The sequence below is a fragment of the Heteronotia binoei genome, chromosome 4 (genome assembly GCF_032191835.1).
Source record: "Heteronotia binoei isolate CCM8104 ecotype False Entrance Well chromosome 4, APGP_CSIRO_Hbin_v1, whole genome shotgun sequence".
In the NCBI taxonomy this organism is placed as follows: domain Eukaryota; kingdom Metazoa; phylum Chordata; class Lepidosauria; order Squamata; family Gekkonidae; genus Heteronotia; species Heteronotia binoei.
This window is the reverse complement of record NC_083226.1, coordinates 50,684,880-50,705,902: the sequence shown is the minus strand read 5'-3', so window position 1 is coordinate 50,705,902 and position 21,023 is coordinate 50,684,880. Positions and strand designations below refer to the sequence as shown.

Here is a 21,023-nt window from a genome sequence, read left to right as displayed (position 1 = left end):
AGCCATAGCTCTGGCAGAGGTTCTCCTTGAAAGGGCAGCTGCTGTAAGAGCTCTCTCAGCCCCACCCACCTCACAGGGTGTCTGTTCTGAGGGGGGGAGGTAAAGGAGATTGTAAGCCGCTGTGAGACTCTGAGATTCAGAGTGGAGGGCAGGATATAAATCCAATATCATCATCATCATCATCATCCGCGTTTTTTCACCTTAGGCGGGCAAGGCAGTTGGCCCCCTTCCTGGAGCGCGACGACCTAGCAACAGTGATCCATGCTACGGTCACCTCGAGGTTGGACTACTGTAATGCCCTCTACATGGGGCTGCCCCTGTCCCGAACTCGGAAATTGCAGCTGGTGCAGAATGCCGCGGCCCGGCTGTTATTTGGCCTCCCAAAGTGGGAGCACATTCAGCCGGGTCTTCGGACTCTGCACTGGCTTCCAGTGATATACCGAGTCCAGTACAAGGTGCTGGTCATCACCTTTAAAGCCCTATATGGCTTGGGACCTGTCTACCTGAAGGACAGTCTTTCCCCGCATGTTCCCCAGAGAGTACTGAGGTCGGGATCACAAAACTTCCTTACTGTCCCTGGGCCGAAAGAAGCCCGCTTGAAAGCTACAAGAGAAAGGGCCTTCTCTGTTATGGCCCCTACATGGTGGAATCAGCTACCGGAAGAGGTGAGGGCCCTGCGGGACCTTGTTCAGTTCCGCAGGGCCTGTAAAACAACCCTCTTCCGGTTAGCCTACACCTAGCTTGAGAATTTTAATGCAACCTGCCAGATCTCTGTATATATTGGAATATTTATTAATTTTATGGTTTTATCTGTTTTATCTGTTTTAAAGTTATTCCCTTACATGTTTAAATATTGTTTAATTTATGTTGGATCTAATGCTGGAAGCCGCCCTGAGCCACTTGTGGGAAGGGCGGGATATAAATTCTAAATAAATAAATAAATCAATCTTCTTCTTCTTCTTCTTCTTCTTCTTCTTCTTCTTCTTCTTCTTCTTCTTCTTCTTCTTCTTCTTCTTCTTCTTCTTCTTCTTCTTCTTCTTCTTCTTCTTCTTCTTCTTCTTCTTCTATTGGAAGATGTGACAGGATTTGTGAGTTGCTGAGAAAATACCTGGCAACCAATTTCCTACTGCTCTCATTCATTTGGCATTTCCCCAGGACCTGTCAGCAGGGCTGTCTGTTATTTCAGAGACCAGCATGGCTCCCACCAGAAGCTTGCAACGTTGCAAGGGGAGGAGATGTTGGCTCAGTGGTAGAGCATCCATTTGGCATGGGAAAGGTCCCAGATTTAATCCCTGGAATCTCCAGTTAAAGGATCTGGCAGTAGATGATGTGAAAGACCTCAGCCTGAGACCTTCGGGGGGGGGGCACTGTCAGTCTCAGTAGACAATACTAACTTTGATAGACCAACTACAAAAACAAAAACAACAAACAAACAAATTGTAGCTAATCCAGGTCTGAAAAGCAGTTTCTCACAGAGCACAGGCCCAATGGCTTGCCTCTCCAATCCAGACCAAGCTAAAAGCCTGCAAGAAGAAGAAGAGAGAAGCCAGGTGAAAATCAGCAATCCAGCAGGATCTTCTTCACTTATCCACATTGCTAGGAATGCCTCTGGCCTCTTTTTCCTCAAGGAGATAAAAGCAAAGTATGTGAGACTATCTCATTATGTGCTTGTGAGGTGGTTTAGGCTGGAAGATAGTGTGTTAGATCCCATGCAGTGTGAATGGAGTTGCACTAATGGAAGGACGCTTTCCTGCCTCTTTTTGCAGCCCTCCATGGTGCTGTGGGTGAATAGATCCAAAGGACAGTGTGGAGGCAAATTGTGTGTCTGTGTGGAGGTGGGAGAGCCAAATTGGCAAAAATCTCCGTCTCCCCCTCTGCAAACAGTACAGCTGTTCCATTGTAAGAGCTGCTGCTGCACTGATAAAGGAGCTCCTGAAGATCCAAGCTAGCTTCAGAAGTGAATTATTGAAGACCACCTGATTAGTTTCATGGTTGAGATTTGAGCTGAAATACACTTTAGAAAATACTCACTTTCAACTAGTTAATAGTTAATGGAAAACTATATTTTAGTTTAACAGTTGAAGTGATTGTTCCCAGGCTCAGATATGTTCCTCTGCTTTAGTACATTAGCTTTACAATAGATGGGTTCTTCATACAGGAGTAAAAAATTATGAATCTTACTTCTGTGGGTTCAATACCCATAGAAACAAAGAGCCAGATGCAAATATATGTATGTGTATGATTTTTCCAGAGAACATTAACTACATTTCAGTATCATGTATTTTCAAGACATATCAATCAACTTTAAAAACAGAGGATTCAAGGGGCTTTTCTCGTGCTTCCTTTTAAGGTCAACATTGCTTCTCTTTATATTGTGCTCTTTTTGAAAGTTTCTGGGTTCCTTCGATTTGGGTGTAGTTGTTGTACTTAGGGAACTGTTGACACTGATTTCTGGGAGAAATGGTGGCTCTTAATCTTGCTCAGAAAAGCTGCTTGAGACTTCTGCCCTTAATTTTCTCTCTACTGACTATGAATGGGACAACTACAGTCTAACATTAGTTTTGAATTGTGAGTGTCCTGTTCCTAGTTTGACTTTTTGGCATGGGTTAACAGGAGTTCTGTTTTCTTTATTCCAAAATTTATTTTAACTATATTGCTATTTGCAGTGATTATCAGATATTGGGTAGAAAGGATGTTCATTTTCCCCCTGGATTTACAAAAAAAATCTGTTATTTACTTATTTTTCTTAAAAAAACAGGATCGGAAGTAGCGATAGGGGAAAGAAACGTTCGGATCCCCAACAGTTATGCCAAGAAGATTCTGATGCTGTATGGAATGAGCTGGCTTATTTCAAAAAGGAACACAAAAAGCTACTGATTGAAAAGTGAGTTTCTGGTTGATTTGTTTTTAAATACATTTACATTGAGTATAGTGCTAGTTATGAGTTTTTCTCTTGTTGGGGCTTGAAGGCCACTCTGAGGAATTCCTTTCAAATACCAAAATTAAAACATCTACCAAAAACAAAGAGGGAAAAAATAAGTCCTCCTCCTTCCCCCGCCTCTGAAATCAGTGACAAGTTTGCTAGCACTAACTGAAACTGTATTACATGATCTAGGGATTGTGTTAATTAATGTGGCTCTCATCTGTTGGAGGTGTCGCTCTTCATTAGCCTGTATTTTACACACTGCCATGCTTCATTTTTGGAATGAGGTGGTGAGGGGATAACCTAGCCAGCCATCCTTGTTTGATCTCCTCGATACATACGCAATGCAGAATGCCTCCGCTCTCTTGGTTCCCTGCCCTGTCCTGCTAATCCCAGCTGAGCTCATTATGGTGTAGCCTTGCTGCTACTCTTGGAGCCAGAGCTGTCCAAGCTAATTACTGGTAGCAGCAGAGCTGCCTGTTAAGGGTCTGGAGTGGATCTGCTAACATGGTCCTTCGTAGTGACCTGCAAAAAGCACGAGGGAGTTGCTCTCTTTCTTGCCGTGCACAGCCTGTCCTTTGGGTTTAGTGCTGATCCCTTCACACAGCTCTTTTAGCTGTGGTAAGTGTAAAACTTGGTGAAGGAATTCTTACTTTAGAAAACATACAGTTTGCCTCTTTGATCTTTATAATTCATAGACGATTATACTCACCCTGGTAAAGGAAGAATGTTCCCTTTTGCACCAGATAAAAAAAAAGACAGTAGGCATTGCATAATTAGCCTACTGTAACGATGTTTTAAAACATCTTTGTCAAGTTGATTTTGTTATCTAGCAATGAGCGTACTTTAAACTCTGAGCAGTTTTCAGTTCTTATGAGACCTCATTCAGTGTGTTTGTTGGGAGTGTTGCCTGCATTGACAGGAACATCCAGGATATTCTGTCAGCAGCAGAATGTTGAAGTACCTCACTTTAGCTTTCCAGCTGGTACTAAAGCACTATCCTTTCTGTAGCACCAGCTTCTTTAGCTTGACCTGTGATGTTACCAACTTTTGCCAAGGATTTGCCTCTCCAAAGATCCTTGCTTCAGAGGTTCAAGCTCACATAAATAGTGGGACAAATTCTGGAATAGTAAATAATAGCAGCTTAAGAATGCAACTCATTCTCTGGCTTTCCTTTATAGAACATCTAAGTGTTCTGGAGAAGAGTGAAACCAAATATTACATATGATACTGCATATCATGGAAAATATGAATATTTTCTGTCCATGGAATAATAATGTAACCGCAAATAATGTGCAGAAGCGTACAACATAAGAAATTCAGTTCATTGTGCATTAAATATACTTTGCTTGCAAATGATGTTATATATATACAGAACTTTCTACCTTTGCTCACATTTATCCATAAAGGCTTCAGTGCTCTCAGAACCACTCTCTCAGGGCCAAACTAAACATGACAGCATCCTTGTATCTATAACAGAGATGCCACTGCCATTTTAAAGCATTAAATGGATGATTTTAAAATGCTGTTAGTGCTCGATCCTGATTGGGCTTGTTGCAGGACGAGGTGCTATTGTTCGCACATGTCTTTTCAAGTGCTGAAACGATGAGTTCTTTCACATGGCAACTGTTTGCAAGTGGATTTTGCTATTCTTACACAGTAAAAATCCAGTTGCAAAGCATGTTATTCAGTGTGTGTGAATGCATCCAATATCAAAGAGTATGGGGGGGACAGCACAGACTCAGGATATCAGCATCAGAACTGGGAAAAGAAATCTAAATAGATAAAAGATAACAGTTGCCATCTCTTACGTGCATATTACTTGTTCCAGCTGCATAAACTATTATTTGTCTGAGTCCTGTCCAATGTTCCTTCTAAGCTGCAAAGTCTTGTGAGCAAAAATTCCACTTTGTGAGCTACTGGCATTAAAGTTGTGAGCTACAGGCATTAAAGTTGTGAGCTACTGCATAAATTATTGTGCCCTGGGGTCATCTGTCCTGAGCTGAGACAAAAATCTGTGAGCTGGAGGCTAAAAATCTGTGAGCTAGCTCACACTAATTCAGCTTAGAGGGAACACTGGTCCTGTCACATTGCACAACAGAGGGAAGAAATAGCAATTCTAAGAGACGTTCAAATCATGGACACAGTTCAAATACAGTGACAAACCTTGTCTTATTACATGAAGGCTTCTGGGGTTTATGGTGTCCCACCCTCTTTTTCCTCCCCCACTCATGCATAATTTGTTAATTAAATGATTCTGCTTTTGCAGGAAAACATAGCTTGTTTATAGTTTTTTCCCCTCTGCCTTCCATACTGTGATTTATTCAAACTGTAACTTTTGAAATGTGGAAATGTTTGGCTTGCTGTATGCAAAGTTTGGAGAATGTTTGAACCCAAAGACCTGCCAAATCTGTTCCACACAATGACAAACCAGAGCTCATTTTTAGTGTCTAAAACATGTCCTTTCTACTCCATGAAGAAATAACTTGCCTCTTCCTTTAGGCTTCCTGGTTGCATTTAAGTCAGATGTCTCGCTACTTAACAGTAGAATTTATGCGATGTAGTTTTCATCCATGTTAGCATTAAATAATCCAACCATTTTATTGAATGTAAAGAAGAGGACAGATGTATTTGGCAACTATTGGGAAGTTTATATGTCCACCCATCACATCCTATGTCACTCCACACTAGAAAAAGAACTATTCAGTTGGATGCACTTGGCAGAGAAAGTTCACTGTAATCATTGAGCTTGTTTTAAGCAACTGAACTGTTCAGACTTCTAGATTTCTTTACACCTGTTGCATTAGGATGAAGAGAAAAGAGGAATGTGAAGTCTTCCTGAAATGAAGGTTGCATTTTCCACTGTGCATTTGGGAACAATTTTTGCTAAGGCTAGAAGGAGGACTCAAAGAAGCTTTAATATTGTCAGCTCTCCTAGCCAAAGCAACTCTTGTTCCTAGTTTACCAAGTAGTCCAAACTACAGTTCACAGCAGGTTAAATGTATTTCCTGCTCAGGTACATTTTCTTCTTGAGGAGGCAGCAACACTTGGAACAGATTCATCAAAAGTTAGGTGACATTTTTTCACATTTTGCCTGCTGAACGGGAGTATCCAGAGATAGCAGCTCCACCTCTGTACTCACCTGCTCCAGGGGAGATAGTGGTGGAGGACAGCCTCATCCAAGGACTGCTGAGAGAGGCAACCAACCCAAAGGCTGTGGGGAAGGAAACAAGGGTGAGGTTAAGTCTGGAAATGCAGATCTTTGCAAGCCTGGTGCATGCTGCAGAAGAAAGGTGGGACTCAGTCAGCAAACTGCACCCAGGAAAAGGCCAGAGAAGGAGACTTGCAGCAGCCAGGATCTTTTGGGGCTTGGGCAGAGCAGCCTCTTAAAACCTCAAGGGAGAGGGGAACAAGAGAAGGGAGAGCCCAGCAAAGGAGGCCATTGCTCCAGGTTCCATTCACTGACCATGAGCCCAGTCCTTAAGAGAGGGCATAGGGGGAGTCCAGGGTCAGCCTACCCTCAGGCAATTCTTTATTAGGGCATCCCAAGGAAAGCCAAGGAGGAAGGGTCAGTCAGCTCACAAGATATTCTGGAAGAGGCACTTAGCAGGAGAAAGAGAGAGAACAGGGTAAAAGGAGAACCCCACCTCCTAGTTTTACTGAGGCTCTTCTCAGTCTTAGCCAAAGAAAGGGGCACTGCAGTCTCAGACTCCATCGCAACACTGCAGGAGTTTGACAGGGTGGCTATCTCATTACATCGGCTAAAATCTTCCTATGACTATGGATAAAAATCTATTGATTCTATTATGCTTTTTAATATTTTATACCATTTTATACATGCGAGCAGTATTAGTGCAATCTATTTGTGTGCATATACACTAATGTGTACTGAAGGGGGGCTGGTGCTGCAACAGTATTTATTGTTTATTTACAGTCTTTTTATCCTGCCTTTCTGCCAGTACAAAAGGCCACCAAAGTGACAAACTATTTAAAACATATGTGATAAATGACATTTTAAAACTCTTTTTAATCAGCTCTGCAAACCACATATAATCAAGACAATTAAAAACAGAGTTGAAATACATAGAGAACATAAAAACAGCATTTAAAATGGAGGTAATATAGAAGGAATCACTGAGGGAAAGCCAAACAAAACCAAAAAAAGTCTTCACCTGCTGGCAGAAGATGGCAACAGAAGGGTATAGATGAATCTTCCTGGAGAGAGAGTTCCAGAGCTTTGGTGCCATGAGAAGGCCCTTTCTCTGGTTATTCTGCCTAATCCCAGAAGATGGGAGCAACTGAAATAGGACCTCTGAAGATAGTTGTAGTGATCAGGCAGGTTCATAAGAGAATAGATAATCCTTCAATTGTGTTGATCCCAAAACCATATAGAGTTTTACATGTTAAGACCAACACCTTGAACTGTGCCCAGAAACAAACTGGGAGCTACTGTAGATGGCCCAAGATTGGAATGATATGAGCCCCCACAACCCCCTCCAGTCAACTTCCTGGCTGCAGCATTCTGTACCCATTGAAGTTTCTGAACACTTCTCAAGGGCAACCCCACACAGTATGCATTGCAATAATCTAGTCTAGATAGAACTAGGGGATTCACTACAGTGGCCAGATATTTTCTGCCTAGGAAAGGCCGCAGCTGGCTAACCAGTTGAAGCCAGTAAAAGGCACTCGTGGCTACAGCTGCCACCTGTTTATCCAGCAATAGGCCTAGTTCCAAGAGCACACCCAGACCATGGACCTAAGAACATAAGAGAAGCCATGTTGGATCAGGCAATGGCCCATCCAGTCCAACACTCTGTGTAGCTAATAGCCAGTGATGGACCTCTGCTCCATATTTTTCTCTAACCCCCTCTTGAAGCTGGCTATGCTTGTAGCTGCTACCACCTCCTGTGGCAGTGAATTCCACATGTTAATCACCCTTTGGGTGAAGAAGTACTTCCTTGATAATGGTTTCTACAAACTTTTCTGGTATTGAAGTCAGACTGACTGGCCTGTAGTTTCCCGGATCTCCTCTGGAACCCTTTTTAAAGATGGGGGTGACATTTGCTACCTTCCAGTCCTCAGGAATGTAGGCAGATTTCAATGAAAGATTACATATTTTTGTCAGAAGATCCACAAGTTTCAAGGCTGGGGTGACCAGTCCTCTCTTTAACTACCTCTCTAACCCAGCCAGCCAGCTTCCACTCCTGGAAGGACTTAAGTAACCATGGAGGGCAAGGATTATAGAAGCAACAGATGATCAGGTGCCACTGTGTCAACAGTGACTAGGAATTTAATTGCATGCACAGTGCAACAGTGTACAGTGATCATTTGACAGGCAGTGCCTCTGGGGTGAGGTATTTCAGTTTCTCCTCCAAAGTAAAATCGAAAAGACGGCAGCATATTAATGCAATCTACAGAAACTTCCTTGATCACTCATCAAAGAAAAGCACTAAACTGCTGATCCTGAACTTATGATTGCTTCCATTCTTTGGGATTATGCTGCTACAGCCAGTCAGATACACTTATTTAGCTAATTGACAAACCCTATTTGGCATATCTTTTTCACTATAATTTCAAAATTAATAATTAATTCCATGTTAAAAAAAATAACAATAGGGAGGGTCACTTTTTCAGATTTGTGGGAATGGCTAACTATTATTATAGATGTTTAAAATAATTATTCAACTTGCCCAAGTACCTCTGGGCCATTGCATCCTTTCTTTTGTGGATATCTATTCTGAATTTATGTTAGTCTGTACTGAACTGTGATTGTATAACCCTTTGTTTTATACAGTACAGAAGCCAGTAGCAACCTTGATGGTTACAAACAAAATAACAAGTCTGTGCTCTTACATCACACTTATAGCTGCTGAGGCGTTTAAATATAGGGTATTGCTCTTGATATATGGTTAAAATTCCCAATCCAGGCAAGATTTACTGTAGAACAAATGCATTTTTATAGCCTCAGAACCCATCAAGGTGTTGCCTCCCAACATGGAGGCACAGGAAACATATTTCTTTTCCAATAAATCTGATCTTGGATGAAACAACTCAAAATGCTGCTTCTGATCTCAGTTTTCCATTGAGTGGCACTCAGTTCTTTGGTTTCTGTGTAAGTCTTCCCTTCTAAACTCCCAAGGAATCTTTCTGTGGCATCCTGTTTGTTGATTTCATTTTGATGGGCTTTTGAACTACACAAGGCTGTGGTGTTCATGCTATTCCTTATTTGAGATCAGTTATTTTACAGTTCTTGTAACTTTTTTCTTGATATATGATGTGTCTATGCTCCATTAGTTTAACCTGCAAGTGAGGGCCATATTGTCCGTCCCTCTGCTCTCCCCCCCACCCAGCTTTTATATGGAGGTATTTCTGGCTGATTGCTGAGCACATGTTTTGCTTTTTTATAGTCAAAGCTAACACATGAACAATAGAAAAGTGATATAAATTATGTTCATTATATATGGATTACTGTTGAAGTGGAGAAATTTCTTAAATTATGTGGCCCTATCACATCTGGTTTGATCCTTGCTTTTCATGGCTGATAGTTTCAAGCTCATTTGCTCTGAAAGATAATAAATGTCTGTGTGGAGAAACGCCATTTTAATCCATGTTGGTGCTTCATTGGGAGGGATCGCTAAACTGCCAAGCAGGCTTGGGCCTAGCCTTCCCCTCCTCCCCCCCTCCCTTCCAGAGCCAAACCAACAACTCTAGGGGGAAAGTCTCCTAGAGAGGCAGGAAGTTCTTTTGTTCTCGGCATGTGAGTTAGGAGGAAGAGTTTTTCAGTTCTCAGCTGCAGCTCGAAGGAAGAGGTTGCCAGTGGGGGAGCTCCTGCCTGTGCATGCGGCCTATTCAAAAGAGAATGAGGCCTCCAGGCAGTAAGACAAAGTAAGTCATCCAAAAGGGCAGGGCATGTTTAGATCAGGGCCAGCAGGATGCGTTTATAATCAACTTTTCTTTGTTATGCTGGGTGCTGTGCTAACTTTTTAAATGCAACTGTTTTTGTTTTGTTTTTCTTTCCCTTTCTTTTTCTCTTGTAAATAAATATTTTTTTTTTCTGTTTTAAATGCTGGCAGTCAAACTCTGTACCACATAGATCCCCAACCGCTTTAGACTACGCTGTTTTTAAAAGGGGGCCCTGGGCAAGGGGGAAGGCATGCAGTTGGATAAGGTGCCAATCCTCCAGGGGTGCCCCAAAGAAGTGCTGAGGTCTCTGTGAAACCCAAGTACAGGGTGGCAGAGGACCTTGAGGCCTGGCCTCATAGCTGGAGAGGGGGATTGGGAGTCCTCTCAATCTGAACCCCTAGACTGAGCAGGTGGTGGCAGCGAGCCCAAGGGGCAGGAGGAGAAATAGCTCCCTCCAGGAGTTGGCAACTCAATAGGGAGCTGACGGGACCGGGTCTGAAGGCAGAATTGGGCCGGTTCCGTCACAGTCTGTATGAGGGTAACTGCTTTGAAAGCAGTAGTAATGAACCACTTCCTAAATAAGGTGTCTTTGGACCTGAATGACCTAAACAACTACTTTCTGGTGGTCAGCATTATATTCTTGTGCAATGTAACTGCTGTACTGAGCAAGTAGTGTGTAGGCAGCTTTATGTGAAATTGGACAAAGCAGATTATCTAGAATTTACTACAAAGCAAATTCAGGGCCGAGTGTGGGGTGGCAACAACCTTGGATTCCCTGACTGATCATCACTGACCAAATGTTGGAGAATGCATCTGTATGCATTCTCCTTGACACTTGATCAGGTCTCAGATTCAGTGGGAGCTCACAGGAGCATAGCTCCACCTCCTGCTTCTGAGAGTTCAACCTCCTTGTCCATTGAATAGTATGTGCAGCTGCATAACAATCCCTGGATGAGCTCCACCACCTTTTTTTCTACAAAACGACCCCTGCTCTTGATACCATTGATGATGGTATTCTCCTGGAGAGTTTTGAGCGTTGAGGGCACCATGTTTTGGTGGTTCCACTCTTAATTGGCTGGGCATTTCCAGAAGATGGTGCTGAAGGACTGCTTATTGACCCTGTCACATTTCTGCTGTGAGGTCCTGCAGAAGCTCATCCTGTCCCACGTGCTGTTTACATGAACCTTCTGGAAGAGATAGTCTGGGCATTTGGAATGAGGAGTTGCCAGTCTGTTTTTTCTTCTCCTTTGAGCTGAGTCTACAGATTCCTGAAGGCAGCGCTGGGATGATTAGTGAAGTGATGATCATTTTAGTCAAGAGTGAGCTGCTATTGATCAATGTCAAAATTGCTTGGAGACTAAGTAGCAATCTGTTCTGAAGTGGCTTGTGCTCCCCTTGAAGGAGCAGGTTTGTATTTTGGGAGATGCTACTGGATCCTGTCCTTTGGAGATTGTGGTATCCTTTGTGACACACAGCACCATTTTCCAGCTTTGACTGATAATCTAGCCATGATCATTTCTTGAATGGATCCTGTTGTGATCCATGCTGAGATTACATCTCTGTTAGTGTACTATAATTTTAAATTTAATTTTAGATTTATATCCCATCCTTTCCCACAAACAGGCTCACTTTACATTGGTATGTCTTTAAAAACTGTATGGTCTAAAATCTGGTAGATAGGCTATTGTTTAGAGCCGGATACAGGGATCATGTTACCCCTGGGCAGAACTGGGTATCACTTTAGGCTGTTGAATGTTGTTTTGTTTCAATTTGTGCCCCTCCCTTGTTTTTAATAATTTGTTTTACTAGCCTGTTTGAATATTATTATGTTGTTATTTTTATGATTTTATTTTGTTTTGTTTTTTACTTTGTGGGATGCTTCAAAAGTCTGGAGAGGCAGCATATACATTCTCTAAAGAAATGGGAAGTGGGTACAAGCAACTGGGATTCTCATATATGGACATATGGAAAAGGTCATAGGAATTGCCATCAGCTGTATTGGCATACAGCTAGGTTGTGAATTACATTTCTCTGCATAGGCAAACATATGTTGAGATTACTCATGCATGTGAAAATTGGTGTTGTAAACCTGTCTTGGTCTTTTGTATACAGTGGTATTGGGTCATATTTCTGTAGTGTTCTTCCAAGAACATCTGTAAATGAAATAACACAAGAACTTTGCATTGTGGCTATATCAACACATTGTTTAAATAATTAAAAATGTCAGATTTCTTTGTATGGTAGTCTGTTGTGGACTTACTTCCTTCTCTTGCCCTCCAGGGTATGCAGAGCCCATTTACTTAAGCAAGCTTTTGAATGGAGGCTTCTACAGATGAGACTGGAATTTTTATTTGTGGGAAAATATGATCTTCTTCGTGGTCTCTGTGCTTCACACTCATGGGATAGTGCGCCTGCGCCGATCCCCGAATCGGTATATGCAAAAGCCCGGGATTTTTTCGCGCCAGGCGCCAGCAGGCATGCGCAAGCGACCCACTGCGCATGCCCACCGGCGCCCGCGCGGCAATCCCGCCAGTTCCTTTCTGACCGCTGCGCTAGAGAGGTTCCCTTTCTGATTCTCCGGTCGGTGAGAGCGATCTTTTTCTCTCTTTCAGCCCGTTTTGGATTTGTATATAGTTAGTTAGCCAGTTATTAGTGTTAGTTAGTGTTAGAGAAAAAAAAAAAAAAAAAAGAAGAAGCGTTTTTGCTTTTAGTCCGGCGGATCGCCCTTTGGGGTGGTCCGCTTCCGTTTTTGACCTCCCTTTCTCTCAGACGTTTCTGAGTAAAAGAAAAAAGCTTTTCCCGCGCGACCGCTTATGGAAAGTCGCTGGGGGTTTTTTAAGCGCTGCCAGGCTTGTGGGAGGAAGATTGCCCCCCCCGACGGACATTCCTTGTGCCTACTGTGTTTGGGGGAGGCGCACAGAGTCGAGTCGTGCCCGCATTGCCTTCGGTTCTCGAAACAGACCAGGAAGAACCGAGCGGCTCGGCTATCGGCAGCGCTTACCGAATCGGCGCTTCGACCCCATCGACCGATGGAGGGTTCGGCACCGAAGTCGACCGACAACCCGGCACAGGAGCTTGCATCGGCCGATGCTGCTCCGATTCTGACCTTGGAATCGCCGGAAGAGCGTGGCTCCACGAAGCGTCCCCACGAGGGTTCGGTGGATACGCCCGCTAAAAAACGCCGAGAGGACTCGGGGACCCGAGATCCGAAAAAGGCGAAATCGAAGAAGAAGCACAAGCGACCCCGCACTCCTTCTCCGTCGGAGGGCGCATCGGCATCGGCAAAACCGCCGAAATCGATTCGGGTTTCCCCGCGCAGGAGCCCAGCAGCCCAACAACGCCTGTCGGCGTCGGAGCAGGAACCGGAAATTGACCTTACCCAACGGTCTTCATCCTCAGGCTCGCGGCGTCGGTCGAGCAGCGGATCGACGTCGGGGGTGGACGCTTCGGCACCGGTCATAGACCCGCCCTTCAAGCCCCGACCCCGGCGGGACCTAGCCTACACCCCGCAACGCTTCCCGATACCACCATGGGAGCAACGGCGGTGGCAACCTCCCTACTCCCGATACGAATCCTGTCGGTGGTACCCGGAGGACTACCAAGACTGGGAACAAGCTTCGGTGTTTTCTGCGACGTCGAGGGTCTCGCATCACTCCCGGAAGGCGTCGGCGTCGGTGTCGGTCCCCCCGGATCGACAGCTAGTCCCGGTCGAAGCTCCCCCGAGACTTTCGTCGGTGCAACTCCAACCGCGAGAGTCGACACCGAGGCTCTCCGAGCATTCCGCCCAGCGTGACTCCTCGTCATCGGAGTCGGACAGTGAGATCCCTGATCTGGAGCCTTCGCCTGGTTCCAACACGGCGGAGGATCTCCCGATCTCGCCGTCGGAAGACCTGAAATCCTATGGCGACCTTGTGAGGCGCATCGCTTCCACCCTTAAACTGCCTGTGATCCAACCGGAACCCGTAGTGGACGACAACGTGTTCGACATAATGCAGAGGAACACGTCCACTGCGGTGGCCCTTCCGGTCACCAAGGTGATTCTGCAGGCCATCAAAGAATCGTGGAACAAGCCTTCCTCCACACCTGTCTCCTCTAAACGCCTGGACCACATGTACAGGGTTCAGGAAGCAGGTGCTGAGTTTCTATTCACCCACCCACGTCCGAATTCCGTGGTCGTCTCCTCCTCCTCGAAGGCAAGGAAGGTGCACTCCTCCCCACCGGACAAGGAGGGCAGGAAGATCGATGGGATGGGCCGCAAGGTCTATTCAGCGGGGGCACTTGGCATCAAGGTATCCAACTATGCAGCCTGCATGGCCAGGTACCAGTATGCTGTGTGGGAACAGCTTTCCCCCTTCCTCTCTTCACTAAGTGAGGACAAGAAGACGGCGGCAATGAAATTACAAAGGGAAGGTCTCGCTGTAGCCAGACAGCAGCTGGCTGCAGCGAAACATATGGTGGAAGCTTCAGCCAAAGCCATCACATCGGCAGTTTGCATCAGGCGACACTCCTGGCTCAGGTCAACGGCACTGCACCAAGACACCAAGACCTTTATCGAGGACTTACCCTTCGAGGGTGAGGGGCTCTTCAGCACTACGACCGACGCGGCGCTGCAAGAGTTTGATAAGAGCGTCAAGACATCCAGGAACTTGGGGGTCCAGCCTTCCTCTAAGTCTCCGAAGTCGAAACAATGGTCCAAACCCTGGACCAAGAAGCCCTATCAGAAGTTCTCCCCTGAGCAGTGGCGTCCTCGCTCGCAGCAACCTGAACGACCGCCCTACTCCGGCAACGGTAGAAACCGTTATGGGGGCCAGCCTTCTAATAAATCTAAGGGGGCTCGGCCACAGAAGCAGGGGGTTTGACTTCCCGCAAGCACGCGTCATCGCCCCCACTGTCGACCATTCCATTCGCCTACGCCCTTTCCTGCCTGCCTGGGAGTTGATCTCCACAGACAGGTGGGCTCTGTCCATTATACGAGAGGGCTACAAGATAGAGTTTATCCAGACCCCAAACCAGTCCGTGGTAGTTACCACTCCCCCTTCCCCACCTCTGCTGGCGGAGGTGAGCAACCTCCTACAGAAACAAGCCATAGAAGTTGTTCCACCGGAGGCCAGGTTGGGAGGCTTCTACTCCCGCTACTTTCTGGTCCCCAAGAGGGACGGGGGCCTACGGCCTATCATGGACTTGCGGGGTCTGAACAAATTCATTCTATATCAGAAATTCAGAATGGCTACACTGCAAACAATCCTGCCCCTCATCAACCAAGGGGATTGGATGGCGACCCTGGACCTCAGGGATGCTTACTTTCATGTCAGCATCCATCCTGCGTTCAGGCGTTTCCTGCGGTTTGCAGTGGGTGCTCGTCACTTCCAATTCAGGGCCCTGCCGTTTGGACTGTCTACTGCTCCTCGGGTGTTCACGAAGCTGATGAGTGTGGTGGCTGCTCACCTTCGTCTTCAGGGAGTCGTTGTTTTTCCGTACATCGACGACTGGCTTCTCGTGGCAAGGTCGAGGGAGAGTCTAACATCTCATATCGCCATCACTCTGCGCCTTCTCGGCACCCTGGGGTTGCAGGTCAACGTGGAGAAGTCTCATCTCACCCCGTCAAAGACAGTTCAATTCATAGGGGCTCTGTTGGACACAGATCAGCACAGAGCTTTTCTTCCCGCTCAGAGAGCAAAGGACATCATGACCCTAGTACAGCTTCTCCAAAGACGACAGTGGGGCACAGCACAGCAGATCCAGCGGATGCTGGGACTGATGGCTGCGACGACGAGCGTGCTGCGTTTTGCAAGACTGCACATGAGGGGCTTACAACTATGGTTCTTGCGCCATTTTCGCCCTCTCAGAGACTCACCTCGGAAGAGGTTTACCATCCCATCCGAGGCTCTTCAATCCCTGCAATGGTGGGGGTCGGAGGGCAACATCTGCCAAGGGGCTCCCTTTCATCTGCCAACCCCTTCCGTGACTATCGCCACCGATGCTTCCATGTGGGGGTGGGGAGCTCATCTGGAGAACTTATGTGTGGGGGGCAAGTGGCCACTGAAACTCAACCGGTACCACATAAACTACCTGGAACTGCTGGCGGTCCACTTTGCTCTTCGTTCCTTCCGCCCTTTGTTAGCGGGGAAGATAGTGGCATTACTGACGGACAACACCACTGCCATGTGTTATATAAACAGGCAGGGAGGGACAGTGTCTCACAGGCTGTGCTCACTGGCATTAGATCTCTGGAGGGAGTGCCTCCAGTGGGGCATTTTTGTGAAGGCTACGCATCTGCCTGGGGTCCTCAATGTACGGGCAGACTCGCTCAGCAGGGGCGCAGCGTCCCCACACGAATGGGAACTGCAGTGGAAGTTCCTGGAACCGGTGTTCCAACTTTGGGGCTACCCGCAGTTAGACGTCTTCGCCACAGCGCGGAACAAGAAGTGCCCATTGTTTTGTGCCAGAGGGGGTGCGGACCCAGCTTCCCTGGGGGACGGACTCCTTTTCCGGTGGGAGGGCTGGTTCCTGTACATGTTCCCACCCTTACCCCTGTTGACGAGAGTGGTCCACAAGTTAGTGCAGGAGAGGCCACGATGCATTCTGGTGACCCCGTGGTGGCCCCGTCAGAGCTGGTTCCCGATTCTGCTCCAGCAGTCGGAGGGGGTCTTTTACCAGTTTCCGGCGGAACCGGACCTGTTGTCGGCCCAGGGCGGACACGTACTCCATCACAACGTGCCACACCTGAAGCTGACAGCGTGGTTCATCGATCACTAGACTTTTCCACCAGAGTTCAACATGTGCTCCAGAGTAGCAGGAAACCTTCCACCCGTGCCTCTTACGAGAGGAAGTGGAAGAAGTTCAGTGACTTCGTGGCTGGCTCTCCTGTGCCAACCAACTCGGTTGGGCTCCCAAAAATTTTTGAGTTTCTTTTGTCCTTGATCGATGAGGGGTTAGTTTTCTCCTCCGTCAAGGTTTATTTGGCAGCTATTTCTGCCTTCCATGTCTCGGTTGAGGGTCACTCTGTTTTTGCGCACCCACATTCCAAGAGGTTTTTAAAGGGGCTCTTCCGGCTTCATCCCCCCTCGAGATCCCCTCCACAGTTGTGGGACCTGACTTTAGTTTTGGACAAGCTAACTCGCCGTCCCTTTGAACCCATGGCTACATGCTCCCTGCAGCTTTTGTCATGGAAGACTGCGTTTTTAGTGGCCATCACTTCAGCACGCCGTGCGGGGGAGCTCACAGCGATGCGGTGTGACTACCCATACCTTGCCTTTAGGGAGGCCGGAGTTTCTTTGGCCCCGGACATTACCTTTCTCCCGAAAGTGGTTTCCCAGTTTCACCTTAACTTAGAGGTTTGGTTACCCACGTTTTACCCTAGCCCTTCCTCGGACGAGGAACGGAGGCTACATGCACTGGACGTTAAGCGTGCCCTCCTGTTTTATTTAAACCGTTCAAGGGGTTTTCGTAAAGATAACCAGCTTTTTGTCTCCTACTCTGCCCCTAAGTTAGGGTCCAAGATTTCGTCTCAGAGACTTTCCAAGTGGCTTACTGAGACGATCAAACTTTGTTATCTGTTGGCTAAAAAGCCTTTACCTGGACCTGTGCGTGGACACTCCACTAGGGCGATGGCTACGTCGGTGGCATTCCTGAAAGGCGTGTCCCTCTCCGATGTCTGCAAGGCGGCTACCTGGTCTTCTCCGCATGCCTTCATGAAGCATTACGCGCTGGACGTGCATGCTCAGCAGAGGACTCGGTTGGGAGCTGCGGTGCTACAGGCTGTGTCTTCAGGCTGACCGTCTTCCCGCCTCCAGGTATGCTTTGCTTGCTAATCTCCCATGAGTGTGAAGCACAGAGACCACGAAGAAGATAGACAGGTTGCTTACCTGTAACTGTAGATCTTCGAGTGGTCATCTGTGCATTCACACTACCCGCCCTCCTTCCCCACTGCTGACGGTCTCTCTCTCTCCAGAAGGGGGCTTTCAGCGGTCAGGGAGGAACTGGCGGGATTGCCGCGCGGGCGCCGGTGGGCATGCGCAGTGGGTCGCTTGCGCATGCCTGCTGGCGCCTGGCGCGAAAAAATCCCGGGCTTTTGCATATACCGATTCGGGGATCGGCGCAGGCGCACTATCCCATGAGTGTGAATGCACAGATGACCACTCGAAGATCTACAGTTACAGGTAAGCAACCTGTCTTTGTGGGAAGGGAGCAATTATTTTATTGGATCTTCTGGCTAATGATCAATATGAGAGATGTTTGGGAGCCAGAGAAGAACTGCTGCTGCTCTGATTGATTTTGTAATTTTATTGTGCTTTTAGATTTGCCAAAGGTTCTCGGGGGTCTGGAAGAGATGTCTCTCCTATGAAAAAGTTTATGTACAAATGAGGCAATGATTATCTAAATATAAAGTGTTTCACGGAGGTTAATAGAGATAGGCCTGCTACATTAAATTATTTTTAATAATGCTGACTATTATTAAACAGTGGGGGCATTCTGAGTTCTTGTCACTTTCTTGCTATACAGGGCCTTAAGTGGACAAATACCTATTTGCTTCACAATGACCTGCTTCCCCTGATTGGAATAATGAGATGGAATATAATGTTCCTTCCATGCAATTTGTGACGTGGAAAACTTATTAATATGATTTATCATTGACTCAGTCAAAGGGAATTAAGGTTATACTTTATGGTGGCTATAAAATGTAAGCTTCCATTTTATGTTTTGATTTCCTCAAAACCCAGGTTGGACTTGATCCAAACATTACTTTGTGATTTTGGATTTGTTACAGGGTGGTTTGCTCCTATACTATTTTGATTTCCTTAAGAGCTACCACAAGCTTATGATTTGAGAGTTGTGTTTGAGTGGTTTGGCCCAACATGGTTCTAGTAATGTCTGTAAACAAAACCCACATGAATGGTATGGTTGAAATAGTAACTTCATAGGCTGCCATTACTCTGTGCTGTTAAAGTTTACATTTGAATAGACCTTTAAGTATGAGCTAAGGCATATGGGGTGGATGTGAGCATGTCTACATAGTGGCTTCCAACTCCCAGTGAGCCATGAACCTGCTGTTTATGTGTGTGTTCACAGTCCATATATCAGTATATTTCCACAAATTGCCTACCTTGAACTAGAAGGTGCTGTATGATGATATTTAAACAGCCATCGTGTTCTAAGAACCCCTTTTGTGCAGTAGGGACCATCTGGAATTTTACCCCTTGGTTTCCTGTAACAGAAGGTAGTGATTCTGGATGGCTGGAAATCACCTAAAAAATCTTTGTCTGTAGAAGGTCTCTATATCTTCCTGTCAAAGGAAACTTACTATATTCTGTGAGTGTTTTGTAGGTGTTTTTGTTTGTTTATGAGATGCAGCTGCTGATGCAGGTGAAGAGAGGCTTTGTCCCTTCTTTTTGGGACCTTTTCTTGCTAAAAATTAACACCATCAAGGTGCTGTTGCTTCCTTCAAACTGGAAAAATGTAATAAAAGAAGCTAGGTGGAAGTGATTTACAGTGGTTTGAGAAGGATTAGGAAGGTCTCTTTCCTCCCATGCTTGCCTCTTCCTCCAGATCATTCCTTGCATCATAGGGTGGTGAATAGGTTTCACCAAAATCAAATGGGGAAAAGTCTGATACCTTGCATTAATGAGAGTGTTGTTTTCTGTGGCAACTATATTTTAACATGGTCCTTGCTTGTGGGAGTATTTATACAAATCCCTATTTGTACTGGCTGTGGCTTCTATAACCCAGAAAGTTGGGGTCAGCAAGGGGCCAATTGCATAGTTGCAGAGTGCATGCTTTGCATGTAGAAGGCTCGGGGCTTAATCCCTAGTATTTGTAGCATGGCTGGAATATTTGCCTGCCTGTGGAGAGTTACTGGCAGTTAGTGGCTTCCAGTGATGAATCATAGCAGGCTGACATCATCAAAGAAGCAGACATACATCACAGTCAAGAATGCTGGCAGGGAAGGAGATTCCAGCCAGTGAAGTCTCCCTAGATCAAAGGGAGATAAACCACTTGTACTCCTGAACACTGCTCCTTGTGAGTTAACTGCAGAAATGGAGGTTTCTGCAATTGGCTCCCAAATTTGTGCAATCTGGAGTCTTGGAATTTATAACTTTGCTCACAGCTGCGATTTAGCCTTTATATGAACGTTAAGCCTGACCATCCCCATCTCTTAAAAGATTTGTGGACACAATAACTTTATAGATTTTCTCAAAGACAAAAACACATGCCATATAGATAATTTAATAGATAATTTTATTTGTATCCCGCCCTCCCCGCCGGAGCAGGCTCAGGGCGGCATATGGTGAGATAACTTTTTTTTTTTTAGGGGTAGGATTACAAAATTATCTAAAGGTTTTTGGCATTTCATTCCATGTCATAACTTTTACAATCCAATCCCATTTCTCTGGTATTTTTTCTTGCTTCCACAACTGCGCGTATAATGTCCTAGCAGCTAAAAGCAAGTACCAAATTATAGTTCTATCTTCTTTTGGAAATTTTTCCATTTCTAATCCCAACAGAAAAGTCTCTGCAATTTTCTTAAATTCATATCCTAAAAATTTCTTGTTGAATCATCTGCTAATACTTTTTTGCTCTTTCACAAGTCCACCACATATGGTAGAAAGAACCTTCATGTTTTTTACATTTCAAACATCTGTCTGGCATCTTATTGTTCATCTTTGCCAACTTTTTAGGAGTCATGTACATCATTTTAAAACAGTTCTCTTTAATACTATGACACGTCGAAAGCTTCATAGAGTTCTTCTACAAATATTCCCAAGTTTCCATCTGTATTTCTTTATTTACATTAATAAAGATTTCATTTAATCATTTGAGATTTCACTACTTCATCTTCCGTAGACCATTTTAAAAGTAATTTATATAGTTTTGAAATTAATTTTTCGTTGTCTCCAAGCAGAACTTTTTCCATTTCTGTTTGCTCTTTTCTTATTCCTTCAGTTTTAACATCATTATCCACCAAGCTCTTTATTTGTTGCATTTGGAACCAATCATATTTATTATTCAGCTCTTCAGCAGTTTTCAATTCTATTTTGCCACTTTGTATTTTTAATAATTCATGACAACCCCTTTCCATATTTCTTATATTTCATCCATGTATTTAGCAAATTATTTCTTATATAATGGTGAGAGAAAAAACCATCCATCTTTTTCCCCCCCATAATACATATAAGCGTGCCAGCCAAATTTATTTCCA

The 21,023-nt window shown here is 45.4% G+C and overlaps 1 protein-coding gene across 1 annotated transcript in view; it reads left to right on the top strand.

The window, feature by feature from the left end:
• Window positions 1–21,023, top strand: part of CNTLN (centlein) — a 380,111-nt gene that overhangs the window by 187,522 nt on the left and 171,566 nt on the right. The window contains exon 12 of the mRNA XM_060236541.1: window positions 2,759–2,884. Coding sequence (XP_060092524.1) covers window positions 2,759–2,884 — 126 coding nt within the window. The remainder of the gene's footprint in view (window positions 1–2,758; window positions 2,885–21,023) is intronic.